At 45.4% G+C, this 16308-nt stretch overlaps 1 protein-coding gene across 15 annotated transcripts in view; it reads left to right on the top strand.

Annotated features, from left to right (window-relative positions):
• Positions 1–16308, top strand: part of LOC135919902 (bromodomain-containing protein 7-like) — a 119110-nt gene that overhangs the window by 13792 nt on the left and 89010 nt on the right. For all 15 annotated transcript variants that reach the window (XR_010570094.1, XR_010570093.1, XR_010570092.1 and 12 more), the window contains exons 3-6: positions 756–994; positions 5157–5301; positions 8559–8669; positions 12463–12656. Coding sequence is in view for 12 of the 15 variants with exons in the window: in XM_065453897.1 (XP_065309969.1) it covers positions 756–994; positions 5157–5301; positions 8559–8669; positions 12463–12656 (689 nt within the window). In the remaining 3 variants the exon portion in view is untranslated. The remainder of the gene's footprint in view (positions 1–755; positions 995–5156; positions 5302–8558; positions 8670–12462; positions 12657–16308) is intronic.

Below are 16308 nucleotides of genomic sequence, written 5' to 3'. Positions count from 1 at the left end.
GTGTAGCCAAAGTGCTTGTGTAGCTTCTGCTCCATTGCCTGCTAAATATGACATGGAGTATACATGAAAAACATGGGAATCATGGCTGGTTTTCTATAGATATGATGGAACGAGATGAACCCACTAAACATAAAAGTGATGTGTGATTAAGCCAGCATTTCCTTGTACATTTTCTTGAAGTGCCTAATGGCCTAAATTTTGAGACAAAATCACTAGATCACTATGTGCAACACAGTGAGAACAGTGAGTAAAGAATATCAAGTGAACAGTGATGTGATTGACATTGTAGAATAGTGAATGAATTACTGCGCAAGCTATTTAATGAATAATTTCAGTGTGTGAAATTGCACTATCTTAAGATTACGCTTACACCTAAGCACTGTTTAATCATGCTCACCCAGCATGGTGGCGTAGTGGCTATGATGTTGCGCTGCTAAGCCCGAGGGTGCTGGATGAAATCCTGGCTGCGGTGGCTGCTTTTCGATCAGGGCAAAATGTAAATACGCTTGTTTGCCTTGCATTGGGTACACATTAAAGAACTCCAGGTGGTCCAAATTAATCCCGAGTCCCTCACTACAGCGTGCCTCATAATCATGTGGTTTTGGCACGTAATACCCGAGAATGTAATTTTTTGAACATATTCATGACAGTTGGATGAAGAGATTACCATGGTTGGCCAGCTTGTACATTGTTTTGTGGCCAACAGCTCCAATAGGTTACGATCACCCCCTCTTTCCTTCCTCCATTTTTTATAGGAGAAGCGGAAGTGTGAGCATGAATGTTCCTTGGGCAGTGAAGAGCGCCCACCAGCAGCTAATGCAGTGGAACCACCACCAGCCAAGCGCCCCCGCCAGGAGTTAGTGCCAGCAGCGCCTGAGCCTTCCCAGCCGCCTTCTGAACGCCCAATTAGAGATCCTCGCACATGCACATTAAAGAAGTCTGATAAGAGTCCCCTGCAGATGCTGCTCTACTACCTTCTAAAGAACCTTCAAAAGTAAGTCTCAAAGCCATATGGGCTTTCCAGAAACCTGTTTTTTTCTTCGATAGCTGGTAAACTGCCATTGTTGAAAGAAAATGCCAAAATTAGAGTTCTGCAAAAAGTAATTGTTGAGACAGAATTTAACACTAAAAGAATGCAGCATAATTTTTGAATGATGAACAGCCATTTTCACCATCAATATAAAATAAACTTCACATCTTAGTATATTCACAATGTTAGTAAGTGTGTGTTATTGTATTGTACGTTATGAAGCATTGTTTATTAAAAGTAGAAATAGAGCATTAGGAGCAATTAAGCACTTTGTTCACATGCTCATGACTTGTTGGTAAGTGCAAATGATAGCAGTTTAACCAAAAATCTATGGCTCCCTGTGTGACGTAAATTGTGCCACTATACTTCTCTTGTTGCATGTTCTCATTTTGTGTGATCGCACTTTTGTTAAAATTTTGTGCTTGATTGGGCACAGTTGGCAATTTGAAATATTTGAAAACTATTAAAAAATTTTTGTATTGTTGGATAGTGTCTGTTAAATTCAAAACTGATTTGAAAGATCACTATTTGATTCATTATTTAAAAGTTCTGGATATTCATACAGCGCTAATCAAAATGCCAGAAGTAAGCAATTTGCTAGTCTCTGGGGCTCTTCTGCATGAAAAAAAAAAAAGGATTTTTTATGCAGTGAGCATTTTGCATGGAAGTGGGGAACCACTGAAGACTGGTCATCTGTGTCTGCACTTGCAGTCTATGTGCATGAGGTGAAAGTCTATTGTGGTTCATGGAATCCAAGTGCAAGCATACCATGTCAACAGCTAGTAGCTGGCATTGTAGTGCACATAGTTAAGCTACATGGTGTTAAAATTTCGTGCATGTTTTATTTTGTGGATAAAAGTACTAATTGCTTCAAAGGAATACCAATGCTCCACATTTTTTGGTGGAGCTGTTCCTCTATTCACAAAATTGTTCACTTACAATTTGTTTCTTGCACTAGGTGACTTCTTTAGGGTTATTTGCTAAGGACACACAAGTACAGACCTTCTGACTGCTGTGTAGAGCACTCCAGTAAGCCAGATTTGCAGGCAATGCCTTGCAGCCACTGCTGGAGTCAAGACTGTGTGCTGTGTGCATGCTGTGTGCCAAGCATGCCAAGGTGCATGCTTGGCACACAGATCTGCAAGACTGCTCATTTTTATATTTGCAAGCAGCGATGCTTGATCAGCACCTTTGTTTTACCAAAACAGGCTGTCTTCTTAAAGCTAGGTTTAACTTGTATGTGGCACCCTGCTTCAGTAAAGCAGCAATAGCTGCAAAGTATTCATTGGTAGCTGTCACATCATTTGTTACCTGAAGGTGTGCTCCCCTTAGGCAATTTCATCACACTGTCACTGTCTACTTTTCTGTCTTGTGTGGACACTTGAGGGGTACTCCATAGGTCACCATACTCACTCATGGGCACACTAAATCATACTCAGTCAACACTGATTTCACAGGCGTGGGATAGAGCGTTAGTGAGTGATGCAAGTCTGAGTGGGTGGGACTATGAACAGGATCGAGTGCTGGTTAACGTGAGTATAAGTGAAAATTAGTGACAGCAATTTTGAGTGGACATGAGTATGAATGAGTCGGTGCCTGTAAATGGGAATGGAAGTCATAATAAACATGAGTGAGTGTTGGTAAGTATTAGCAGGTGCGAGTAGGAATGTGAGCAAGTGCTGCAAGTGTGAATACATGAGTGCGGGAGTGCATAGCTTGCGAAAATATTGGTGAGAATGTATGAGTGAACTTATTCTGCCGACCTATAGATTACTCAGTTGCAGGTTTACTAGCACTTGCTTCATGTGATATAGCATATTGTTCTTAAAGCAATCTAGGACTGGTGTCCATGGTCACATGACTGGGAATGCGTGACATTCTTATGCACAAAGTATATGTTGCTTTCATACCTCTGGGGCCCTTTTCGGTCTTTTTTGGTCTGGTTGTTCTTGGATGTTAGTGATGACTCATAACAGTAACCCTTGGGCAGTGCCTATCAGCTGCGCCTATTGTACAAAATTGCGCCAAGGAGGAACTTTCATTTTCATCCTGTGCCAATACAGCAATTACACAAAACCTGTGTCTTGTGGAGTATCTGCTGTAAAAGTGCGCTGCTATTGGAAAATGTATTCACAAACATTTTGTACGACATGAATTTTATGTTTAAATTTACATTTAAGGGTAAAATGTGCAAGGGAAATTGCAATAGATTGGTGTTTCATTGTGTGACCACAATCCTGCTTTAATATCCATCTTTATTATGGGACATTTGTTTCTTTTTCACTGCTTCACTGCTATATTACACATTTCCTGTTTACTCAGCTGCTTCAGCATTTGTTCTATGGTGTCTTCCAAGTAGATAATTGGCTAGAAGTGTTTTGGCAAGCATTCATGTTTTCTGAGTAGCTACTCCCGACGATAGCAGGGGGCATGGCTTCGTGTGAGCAAATGAAAAAGGGAAAGAGGAAAATAAAAAGAACCATTGCAAAATACAGCACAGTGGCTATCACATTCTGCTGCTGAACATGAGGTCGCAGGTGCAATTCCCAGGAGCGGGGCCGCATTTCGATGGGGATGAAATTCAAGAACACTTGTGTGCTTATATTTAAGTGCATATCAAAGAATCCTAGGTGGTCTAAACTCATCTGGAGTCCTCAACTAAGGTGTCTCTCATAGCCACAGTGTTGCTTTGGGGCATTAAACCCACGAATAAAATAAGAACATTTGTAAAACAGAGAATGAGTTAATAAACTTATTTTCTCTCATCTTCTAGCTTTTCCTTTGCCCTTGTCCTATAAGTGCAGGAAGAAAGACAAGAGTGGGCTATAAAGAAGTTGAAAGAATTGCTTTATGTTACATGGGAGAAGCTTGTAGTTGTACTGCAAGGAACCAACCCTTTGCAAGTTTTTTGTGTGACATGGTTTGCACTGTATTGCAAAATGAAAATGCAGACATGACTCCAGCACAGTTCGCCATTGGTCTGGCGCTCATGTCGTCTGCTCGACTCTTCGCACCTCGCGAGCTCTGGGCAGCCTCCACTCTCCGTAATCTCGCTGAGTATCAAAGCGGACGCTACGCGGACATCACAGTAGCGTGGCTGGTGCATCTGTTAGTGGATGGCTCAGACCCGTGGCTAAGCATTCTGAGCATCAGTGACACGCATTTCTCGAAACCTCGCCTAAGCATTTCATGCATCGGTTTGTGCATCGGCACCTCTGACTGCGTGACTAAGCTCATCGAGGGTTGACTTCTTGAGCCTGTGGCTAGATATTTCACACATCGGCACGGCGGACTGCCCGACTGAGCTTGTCGAGCGTTGACTGCTCGAGCCCGTTGCTAGGCACTTAGCGCATCGACACCTCCGACTGCGCGATAAGCTCGTCGAGCATCGACTCCTCGAACCTGCGGTAGCGAAGAATGCCATATAAAAAAAAGGGCAGGGGGTGGGCGGGGATGAAAGCACACCAGACCAGAGGCCGCATGTCTAAAAAGCCCCACATCACTAAACATGAAAGACTACAGATTTGGTGCCTTTTAGAGAACTGAAGAGAAGATGAAATAAACTTTAAAAGCCGTTTTCTCAAAACTATTTTTTTTTTCCTTTGTGCTGAGTTTCAAGAGCTGATTTCTTTGTTACCCTTTAGCCTATTTTGGCTCTGTTCTTTTTTTTTTTCTTTCTTTCACTTTCCAGGTCGTGACAGTCTCGCTTTCTTTACCTTGAATTTTTGATGTCAAGGTAACATAAAAAAGTGGCTAAAAAATTGTGTTGCAATAAAAAAGCAAGACTGTCACGATCTTCCGCCTGCATTTAGCTATGTAGTCAGTACTTAACAAGCCTTCTATCATGTCTTTTAAGTTCCCCAGGCTCATCACAAAGTTCGAGGTTGAAACATTCAGCTGAATCAAATTTAATAAAATGTTCTCAAGGTATCACTCTGAAACTTTCATGGAAGCATCAGGGAGACATTCTAAACATTTGTGCCAATTTTCATCACTATCCATGCCGAAATAAGGAAGTTTATTTTCAAAGCCATGTCCCTCTTCCCAATGCTGCAAGCATGTCCATTTTGTCCTAGATTGGTTTTATTGAATAGTAAATTCTCTTGTTTTGCTGTTCTCTTTCCAGGAGAGACCCTCAAGAATTCTTTGCTTGGCCTGTGAATGATATAATTGCACCAGGCTACTCAACAATCATACACAATCCTATGGATTTTAGTACCATGAGAAAAAAGATAGATGACAGTGAATATGCATGTGTCAGCGAGTTCAGGGTAAGTATTTTAGCATATAATGGCACATCTGGAACTTGTCACATATTAATCTCTCCTGCCTGGATTTAGTGTTGTGGATTACGAGCATCCTTAACTACGGCTAATTAAAGTTGGTTAGGCTGGCTAGTTGGTTACTAGAACAGCTGACATATTTACCAGCGTAACTGGACAGAATAGCAATCGTAGAAATAGACACCCCAAATGCAGGACTACGAGTGGAATTTATTTGATGAAAGGCTAAAAGGGACAAAAAAATAATTAAAAATCTTGGCCTGCAGGCTTGCCATATATCCCCGGCCACAGTGGATGCATTCCAAAGGGGGCCATAACGTAATGCAGGAGTGCTTGTGCGGCATAATTTGGGTGCATGTTAAAGACCTCCGGATGGTCAGAATTAATGTGGAGCCCTCGATAATGGTGTCCCGCATAATCCGTTATGTAGATTTTGGACATTAAACACTGCAATTTTATTTTGATGCTTCACATTTGTCAGCTGACAGATATTTCTTCTAGTGATAGCTATGGAAGCTAAACTGATCTTTCCTTTTTCATGCAAAATAGTTCCGTTTCTATTTGAAGTTACTTGTGGCTAATGGGGCGTAATATAATGTGGGGTAATGCCAAAGGTGCTGATGTTCTTTGCCTTTTGGCACCACATTAGTTCTTAATTTGGGTCAATTTTTGATTGTATTTCAGTTTGCACTGCTGCCTTGTTTACTAAATATCAGTGGAAAATTTTTGACAGTTTTGACAAATTTTTGACAAATTTTTGCGGCTTTTCTGCTGTACTCTGCTCCATCATCAGTATCGGTGCTTTTAGTCCTCTACTTGGGAACACTTTACGTGAATGTTGGAAAGATACAGGCTTGGAATGTTGTATCCACTAGCAAATCGAAAAGGAAACCTGGAAAGTAAAAAATGTGTTTACTTCGATACACATAATGCTACTGGAATTCCATTCAGCTGAGTAGGTTGTAAATTAGAAAGAAGTGACTGCTCATGCCAGGCACTTCGATTGGCTGGCTGACTATATACAGTACAACCTTGTTCATACGTCTTGGGAAAAATTAACAATTAAAGGTATTAACCAAGAAAATGTACGATCCGAAGTTACTGAAAAATATTATAGACTCAACTGTAGCTGAAATCTACGTAATACAGATAGTCGCAGCACAAGATGCCAGAGCGTGCTGAGCCAGTGGGGCGAAGCAGCCTGAGACCGGACAGGCATCATAATTTTTTCGGCTTAACAAGCCTACGTTTGTGCTCCTCAAATTCGGCCTGAGTGAGCAGCTTACCTATTCGGGTGGGTTATTTTGATGGGAAGTTTTGACGTGCCTACTTGGCGAGAATCATTGTGGCACGAGACGCTGTGGCCAGTGATGCGCTCTGTTTTGCTATCACATAGCCGTAGTATTTTGAGACTGCGACGGGAAACCGAAACGAAGCTGAGCTGGTGGGGGATGCTGGAATACGATGCCTCAAGAGTGAAACATAATGCTCATTTTGTGCCACCTTTAGCAGCAGGGAAAGGGAGAATGGCGGCGCAGTTAGGTTATCGCCTATTAAGGGCACATTCACACCGGCGACTTGAGGAGGTCGCGCGACCATTTGCGACTTGCAATCAAAAAGCGACCAAAGGCGACTTATGTTCACACCGGCAAGCCCGGCTGAGCGTGACCCGCAAGTCGCAATCCCGGAGATTATCGTTCTCAGCGAGAGCTCTCGGAATCTACGCGGAATTTGAATGCGACGCCGGAGGAGGCCGGATGTAGACACACGAAAGATCACTTCCGGTGCGCCGCTGATTGGTTTATCAGTTTTGCGACCACGGTCGCGCGACTGAAAAATCGCGCAGAGAGCGACTCGCCCAAAATGGTCGCTTTTCGAGAAAGGCGACCGTTTGCGACTGGTTGCAAAGCGACCAACTCAAGTCGCCGGTGTGAATGTGCCCTAAAAGCTTGCAGTAGGCGCTTCCAACGGCACTACGCCACATACATCCGTGAGGGTATTTGCTGGTACCGGGAGAGGAAATCGAGTGTGTGCTGACATTTCCAAGTGACATAAGTAGGCGAGTGAGAGCACACAGGTTCTAGCAACCGGAAAACATATCATGCAGTCGCAGTTTGGCGATGCACAGGACACTGGTGCCAAAATATTGTGTTTTCTGGGAATGTATTAACCTGTAATAAAAGAACCGTACTACCTGTATTGGGTCAGTTATTGTGTTCTCAATCATGAATGTTGGCATCTGGAGCGTACAAAATGGGATCGTATCAATGAAGTTCTACTGTATAAACATGGATCCTTTTCCATGGCAGGCACGCTCTGATAATTCTGGTAACCCTCTATATTCAATCTCAATGGAACATGAAATTCAAAAATTGAATTCTGCTATTTTGATTCAAAGCAGAAGTATTCTAGTTATATTTGAAACTTCAAATATTTGCACACCCCTAATTTTCGCTTATCTCTACTCTTTGTTGTCTTCAGCCAGTAAGAGCTGTGTGCTACGAAAATCATAACCTGAAACACCGTGAAATGGACTCTTGTTGCCCTGTTATGTCAGTGGGTCTTGCCAGAAACACAATGTCACTTTGAGCTGCCAACAGGATTTGGTTGTAAATTACGGTGACAAGCTAAGCTGGCACTATTTTCACACCCCAAAATGACAACTATATACATAGCTTGTCCTTGGTGTATAAAGGATGAGCCAGGTGGAAGCCAGGACACCATGCTGTGGACCGTAAACAGTGGTGAAGTGCTGTTTGAGAGTGACTGCATCAAACATTGTGTTCATAAATTTATATTCATTGAAGGTAAACTTGTCTTTTTCTGATTGCCAGAATCAGAGGCATGTACCACACTTTTGTTGCTAAGAAATGGAATATGAATTGGATGTCTATTTTGGTTAGAAGCTCTAATCTAATTTCTGTGTTAGTTTACCCTTTAAATTCATAAAAATTGGGTGCACAATATTTGGGGGCATGTTAGAGTCGGGCTAATATTGCCAAATATAGCAGTAATGTGTTTGGGCATTCTTGCTGCATCTCAACCGCCTGTTGTATGTATGTGCATTTATACCGATTTTCGTTGAAGAAAAGCAATATTATATTATCTGCTCCAAATATTTCCACAAATGTTACCTTTTATTTGTCTAAAACTGCTTTGGCGCTTCAAAGTGACCTGGACCAATTGCATAACTCACTACTGTGGGGACAAAGTAATAACTCAGTGTAATTTTCATTTGTATTCAGGAGGACCTGAAGTTAATGTGTGATAATGCAATGACCTACAACCGACCTGACACTGTTTACTTCAAGTCTGCAAAGCGTATGTGGTACTCTGGAAACAAGCTCCTTTCCAAGGTATTGTGTTTTGAATGGGTTGTTGGCATTACAATAAAATATTCTATAGTGGTAGCAATAAATTTCAAAATTTACAGACAGTTGCACAAAATAGCAAATCTGCTGTCAACTTTAAAATTGGTTGTAACCCACTGTAGTGGTGTAGTGGCTTTGGCAGTGTGCTGCTAAGCCAGAGGGTCCGGGATCTAATCCCAGCTGTCTCAGCTGCATTTTGATGGGGGCAGAATGTAAAAATGCCCATGTACCATGCATTGGGTGCACGTTAAAGAACACCGGGTGGCTAAAGGGACACTAAAGGCAAATATAAAGTTAAGCTGAAGTGAGTGAGTGAGTGAAAACTTTTATTGAGTCTTTCAAGAGTTTCGCGGTTACGAGGTCTCCGTCGTCTTCATCTTCTTGGCGCTGGCGACTTGAGACTTCTCTTCAGCAAGGGTGGGCCCCTATTCCAAGGCTCCACTGAGTCGTGCTGCATCGCTCGTGTGCTTCACTAGGGCCCTCTGGGCCGTGAGCTTGCTGCTGGTGAGCCGACTCTCCCATTGCTCCGCACTCGGGTGTTTGTGTTTGTGGAATGCTTTGTTGCGTTCGCACTCCCAGGTGATGTGGTAGAGTGTAGGTGTGGCACCGCACCAAGGGCAAGTGGCCCTGTATTGTGTCGGAAACATCTTATTGAGCACGTATAAGTTGGGGAAGGAGTTTGTTTGTAGTCTGCGCCAGCTGGTCGCTTCCTCCTTTGTGAGGGCTTTGTGTGGTGGCGGATATCTAATTCTAGTTCCTCTATGTAAGTTCAGGGTCTCTGCGTATCCCCCCTCGCAAACCTGTAGGTGGGTCTCCGGGGCATTCGACCGCCCTGCTCGGAACGCTTCGCCTCGAGCTAGGCTGTCTGCCCTTTTGTTCCCCCCTATGCCTACGTGACCCGGGATCCAGATTAGGTTGTGCCTGGACTTTTCCTTCTCGGCGGAGGTGACTCCGCTGAGTATTCTGAGGGCAGTTTTGCTGATTCTGCCCCTCGTGTAGTTCCTGCACACCTCTTTTGAGTCCGTCAGTATGTTGAGAGATCGGCCTTTTTCTATAACCTTCCGCTGCTGCCAGCGCTACGGCAATCTCCTCGGCCTCTGCTGTGCCAGCGACCTTTGCCGTGGCATACATGATCGGGTTTCCTTCCTTGTTAATCACTACCGTCGCAGCCACGCGTTCTCTTCCGTGTGGATATACGGCGGCGTCCATGTATACTGTATTGTCTAGCTGGGCTAGCATTCTCTCAACGTATTCGGCCCTAGCTTTTCGCCTGTTTTCGTGTAGGTTGGGATCCATATTTTTTGGCAGTGGTCCCACATTATGGTTTTCCCGAGGTGGTCGGGTAGGTCCGCGTATCGGTCTGTCAGTCCGCTCGTATCCCGACCCAACCTCCTCAGGAGCGCTCGTCTCGTAGGGGTGCCTCTGAGTCTCGCAGTTTGCGTACCCAGCAGAGCCTCGCTGAGCTTGCTGAAGGTGTTGCTGATGCCCAGCTGGAGCAACTTCTCGTTCGACGTGTTTCTGGGTAGACGCAGAGCCGTCTTGTACGCCTTCCTGAGGATGGTGTCTGCTTGCTCTCTTTCTGCCTTGGTCGTCACATGGTACGGCAGGGAGTACGTGACTCGGCTGACAATTAGGCTGTTGACTAGCTTGAGAGTGTCTTCTTCTTTCATTCCGTATCTCTTTTGGGAGACCCTATTGATCATGCAGCCCACCTGTTCCGCCGCCTTGCTCAGCAGGCTAATGGTGTGGCTGCACTTCCGGCTGCCTTGTAGCCACATGCCCAGGATCCTAATCATGTTCTTCTCCGGGATGTTGTGTTCCTTGAGGGTCACCTCCAGTGTCGCTTGGGTTGGGTGCTTGCCGACCCTGAGGAGCTCCGACTTCTTCGTGGAGCATCGCAGTCCCCTTTCTCTGGTGTAGTTTTCCACGCAGGTCGCCACTTCCTGCAGTTTTTCTTGCTTCTCTCCGAGCGATCCTTGGGTGACCCAGATCGTGACGTCGTCGGCATATATCGCGTGCTGGATGCCTCGTATCTCCTTCAGTTTTCTTGCCAGGCCAATCATTGCCACGTTGAAGAGGACGGGCGATATGACGGATCCTTGGGGTGTGCCCTTGCACGGCGTGGGGAAGACGTTGCTTCTCGCTCGCCCAGCCCCACCGTCGCCGTTCTGTTGCTCAGGAAGTCCCGGACGTAATCGTGCACTTTCTTCCCGCAGTTGGTGTTGTTGATGCCCTCCATGATGGCCACGTGGCTCACGTTGTTGAAGGCCCCCTTTATGTCGAGGGCCATGACGACGTTTTCGCCCGTTTTCGGCATCGTCTCGAGCACTTCCTCCTTGAGTTAAAGCAGCACGTCTTGCGTTGAGAGGTTGGCTCTGTACCCGTATATGCTGTCCGGGTACCATTGCTTGTTTTCCAAGTGCGACTGGATTCTCTTCGTAATCACTTTCTCGTACAGCTTGCCCAGGCACGACGTTAGGTATATCGGCCTGAGATTTTCTATTTGGAGTTTCTTCCCTGGCTTCTGAATCATTACGACGACGACGTGTTTCCACTCCGCCGGAACTCTTCCTTCTTACCAGAGCTTGTTGAGGTAGGCGGTCAGTTGGTCGATGGCCTCGTCGCCGACATTTCTGATTAGCGAGTTGCGGATTTTGTCCGCCCCCGCCGCCGTGTTCTTGGTGGCCGATCTTATCGCCTCGACGACCTCTTCTCTCATGATGGGTCGGTTCGTGGTAGGGTTTTCTTCGCCGTACCACGGACCGACCCATCATGAGAAGCTGAAGTGATTAGTTCTCGAGAATCTCTAAGGCGTCAACATTATTGGGAACAGAGCCTTAATAATCGAGAAATTGAGGTAAATGCAGGGACATAATTAGAGACTTCCCCGGGACATTCGAATACTTGTCCAATGACGGAAACACTCCTGAGTCACTAGTACTCAACCACTCGTTGCAAAAAACATCCTTGTATTGTATTATAAGATGAAATAAAATGCTACTTGTCCAGTTCCATTTCATGTTTAGAAAACAGAACTAATTGAAATTACCCTTTGCAACGACATGGGTGGTCGAAAGGTTTCATTTTTGCTCGACTCTGCGCTACCTATGCTTTCGCGTTTCAGTAGTTTTGTTATCGTGTAGTGCTGTGCGGTTTTGCTGGCTTGCAAAACTCTCACAAACTGCAAGTAGCAGAGAATTCAACTTCCATGCGAGATGCCCCAACGGTCTACGCCACTTGGCGAAAAATCAGCTGCAGTGGTGAATTATCACCCTGTCTTAGCTCGATGCCGCCGTCTGTCGGGTGCCGTTTTGCTCACCGACGGCAGCAAAGGGTGGTGATGCCGTATGCAATGTCACCACTCCCCTGGTTGAGTGGCGGGAGACTTGAATTTCGGAAAAGGTATTCGGACCCTTCTGATGCAATTCTCACGTAAACTCTTTTCTTGGCACGAAACAAGCGTTGCGAGGTTTCTGGAATAGTATTTAAACGGTCCACGCTGACTTAGTATTTGCATTTAGTGTGGCTTTAAAAATAGTCCGGAGACCCCCACTTGTGGTTTTGACGAGCAAGACCCCAGAATTTTATTTTTCAAATTGGTTGTTTATCCGTTTGAGTGCACCCTCTTGTAGCTCCTGCCACTCGCTGTGGTCTTTTGTCAATTCTGCTACTGAGTGAGATGTCGCATGCAGTGTGTTGCATGGCTTTTTTATTTCTTGGCTGCATATTGTGCTCTGCTACAAACATAATGAGAAAATATTATTCTACTGCATTTCAGGATCAGCTTTTGGCATTGGAGAGTTCCCTTCCATTCTTTGCTGACTTGACATCTGAAGAGCTGGGGTTTGATGTCAATGGGACTGCCGCTGCCCCTGATGTCAAACCACCTACTGATGTTGCCGATGCTCCAGTGCCCGTAGAGGCTGCACCACTTGGAAGTCCAGAATTTGCCAAAAAGAGCAAGAGTGGCTCGTGAGTTATCTTCTGGGTGATGTGTGTGATTTTCAGTGATTGGTAGCACATTTGTACAGCTTGGCCCACTGTTAGTGTAAACATGTGAGCGTGGGGCTCATGCTCAGCCGCAGTGCCAGATGCAGGAAGTGGCAAAAGCCAAGCACATGCGCAGAACGCAGCAAAAGCAGTGCATGCTGTGTATCGTCTGCGACTGAATCACCCCTTTAGTTCGCCCGCACATGTCATGTGCAACTCTTGCGATGAGCATGATTTAGAGGGCAGTAGTTGCATATCACTAGCCAGCCATCTGGATGCTCTGTGGAAAGGGATGTGTTTTAGAAGTCTTGGCCACATGAAGCCCTCTTTATCTAATGCAAGCGTCATATTCGAACATTATCGCACGATAGACCAAAACGAATTCATTTCGGGGATGGAGCATGGTGTAACGCAACGCCAACAGGTCACACTGCGAGCAGCTGGTTTTCGACACTGTTATACATGGCATAGCTTTCTGGCTACATTGTGGACAGTCCATGGAATGACTGGGAGGTTTGATCCTTTGTGTAAAACTACCATTGGTGAATCAGAAATGAAAATTCTACAATAACATATACCCCTGTCACACGGCAAATCTAATGTAATTTACAATGAATGACATTCGCTGATAATGCCATTTGTTTGCTGTCACACAATAAAACGTAATGGCATTAGTCGAAAATGACATTCACAAACGAATGAGTTCGCCAAACTCAGTCGCATTCGTTTGGAACCGAATGTGTATCCTCGACACCACGAGTGTACCAGTGTTCCGCAAACAGTACATGCTTCTTTTTTGTTTTAACAAATATCACTATTATTCCATCAATTTTATTACCTAGTTATTGCTTTAACGACATTGAAGTCCATCATGTGCGTAAATACAGAAAACTACTCTCAGTCCAGTGACCAGACAGCCGTCTTTAGCTTTCGCTGCAGCAGGCGTGTTGGTTCGCACCGGAGCATCGGCCGCGGCCGCTTCAATTGACTTGGCGCGAAAGCATGCTCGTGTTTTCCTGTGGCACGCCCCAAGAATGAGGATATCAGGAGCCCGCATACACATCACAACGGCGATGACATGCAACTGCCCTTGTACCACTTTGGCAGATGTAGCAGACATGCCTATCGTTCTCTTCGCCCTGTTGCTTGCCTTAGCTTTGGCTTGGCTTGACTCGACTTCGTTGGCAATGTCGACAAATTAGTGATCGAACGCTACGGTTTGAAAGCAACGATCACATATTCTAGTGGAATTTAGCATATTGGAAAATAATTATTGGACAAAAGTGGGTTTGCGGCGTCTTTTTTTTTTTTTTTTACTATCGTCATTGTCATCATTTTCAAATGACAATAGTTTTCGCCGTATGACAGCGCGCTGTTATAATGACATTAATCGCAACAAATGTCATTTGTTGGAAATGACAGATTTGCTGTGTGACAGGGGTATTAGTCCTATTACAGTAAAAGCTCATTAATTTGAATTATACAAAATTCGAACTAATGAAAGTCGGAGAAAAAAAATAGCTCGGTTAATATGCGTATATATTTCGACGTGGTTTGATCACGTGCACACACACGGTCACGTTGCCGTGAACAACAACGTCTATACTTCAAATAACTGGCGTAGCCAATGTAACCGGACGCGGCCAACGCGGTCCGACGTCCCCAACGTCGAAATGGCTCTTGCTCCATTCGCGCGTTCGTTGCGCCGGCTGACGCGGAGGGAAAAGAATTATGCAGATACCACGCACTGTGGGAATCGATGTAAGCGAAGCTTTCCAAGCTGGATATTTTGATTGATGATAATTAGCGGTAATGTTGACGGCTAAAGCTTAATTTCTTCAACGTTTAGGCTAACATGAGAGTGGTGGGTTGAGTGGTGAGCTAACATGAGAGTGATGAGTTGAGTGGTGAGTTGAGAGTGGTGAGTTGAGTTGATGAGAGTGGTGAGCGTGGTGAGAGTGGTGGTGCTTGCGAGTTACCTCGCGAGCACCACTGCTGTTTGTCTGTGTAGTACACAGAGCACACTGGGAGAGGTGTTCGCTTGAGGCGTTTTTGTGCGCCATATTTTATAACCTCTGAGAGGGTTGAGCGTTGTCATTGCCTCACGTGGCATATCGCATTGTGGCAGAAGAATTAAACTTGAATTGGATTATGGAGCTGTACGTGCCAAAACCACACTTGGATTTTGAGGCATGCCATAGTGGCGGACTCCCGATGAATTTTGGCGCAGTGATGTCCTTTAACATGTCCCAAAATCTAAGTGCACGTGCGTTTTCTATTTCACCCCTGTCAAAATATGGCTGCCGTGATTGGGATCAAATCGACGACCTCTAGCAATGCCATAGCCACAAGTCTAATGCGGCAGGCACAGAAGTGTTGATTTGACGGTAGACCGCTTCCGTAGTGTCTCCTGGGCCCTGTGGTGTGCTTTAATTAATACGGCTCCGCTTCTGCGTGCCCTGCATAAGTTGCCCGTTCGGCATATTTGTATGGCGTTTATTTTTCAGAAATAACAGCATTGTACTGTACTGTACCTTGAACTCAAGCTTCTCTTGTGTCCCCGCAATCAGTGTCGTATAGTAGTGGGCTTTCCTTGCCTTCTCACGTCACCTCCTCCCTCTCTTGTATGGGAACTGCCTTTTCTCCTCCCTCTCCTTCTTCTCTCTACAGTTCTATCTGCGTCTCCTCTGGCCTCACAGCATGTTAGTAGAAAGGGAAACGCTGCAGTTTCTGCAATGCTTCTGAGGGGAGTCACGGATAATTACAGCTGTCAAGGGGCTACAGTGGCAATGGCCAGGGAGCTGCTGAGGGTATTGTGCACATTTGATGTGGTGAGGTGAAAACAAGTTTCTCCCTTAGCCTTTCCTCTCTTACTTGTGCCGGTCATCTATATAAACCCTCTGAACCACCCCCTGACACAGTGTGCGTGACAGCAGCAGCCACAGCAGCCTACAGAAGCAGCAGCAGCAGTGGGAAAGACTAAGGAAAACGCAAAAAGCAAAGAAAGCTTTGCTTAAAAAAAAAGTCGTTTCGTCCGAAAGGCGAGGCATCGATTGCAATAGCAAATTAGTAGATAGCTATACGATGTAAAGATAGTAGCTTTATCGGCCGTATAAACTTGTAAACATTCGCTTAATAACTAAATTAACAAGTATGGTGTCATGCATGCACAGGTGAACATGAACATATCTTGCTCGATGACCCCGGAAACTCACTGAAAAACGCTGGAGTGAAGAATCACGGCAGTAGCAGCGAGCGAATTGACCTACGTACAGCTCTCGCTAATGCGAAAGAAATGTAGAAAGCACATCGCATACGAAGCTACTGGCGCTATGCGCACTCTGCAAACATCGCAGATCGCTTTAAAGATTAGGCCCACGCGAGCATGCACTTTGGCCACGTCGCAGATCGCTTTCAAAATATGGTGCCTGCATGGCCGCGCAGTAAGCAGCAGCTGCCGAAGAAGAACGTTCCCCCACCCCCCTCCCGACTAACCCTCGTGCCTCGCGTGCGGCAGGAGAGGGCACGCATCCGCCCTGCCTTTGTCGCTCGCGCACGCGAGATTGAACCGGGTTCTCTGGCTCTTACTCACACGCTTTCGCTCACATGTACCGCATACGGCGCACGGCAACGA

Source organism: Dermacentor albipictus, chromosome 1, assembly GCF_038994185.2.
Source record: "Dermacentor albipictus isolate Rhodes 1998 colony chromosome 1, USDA_Dalb.pri_finalv2, whole genome shotgun sequence".
NCBI lineage: Eukaryota > Metazoa > Arthropoda > Arachnida > Ixodida > Ixodidae > Dermacentor > Dermacentor albipictus.
The sequence above is the reverse complement of the archived record's forward strand: the minus strand, read 5'-3'. Positions and strand labels throughout refer to the sequence as shown.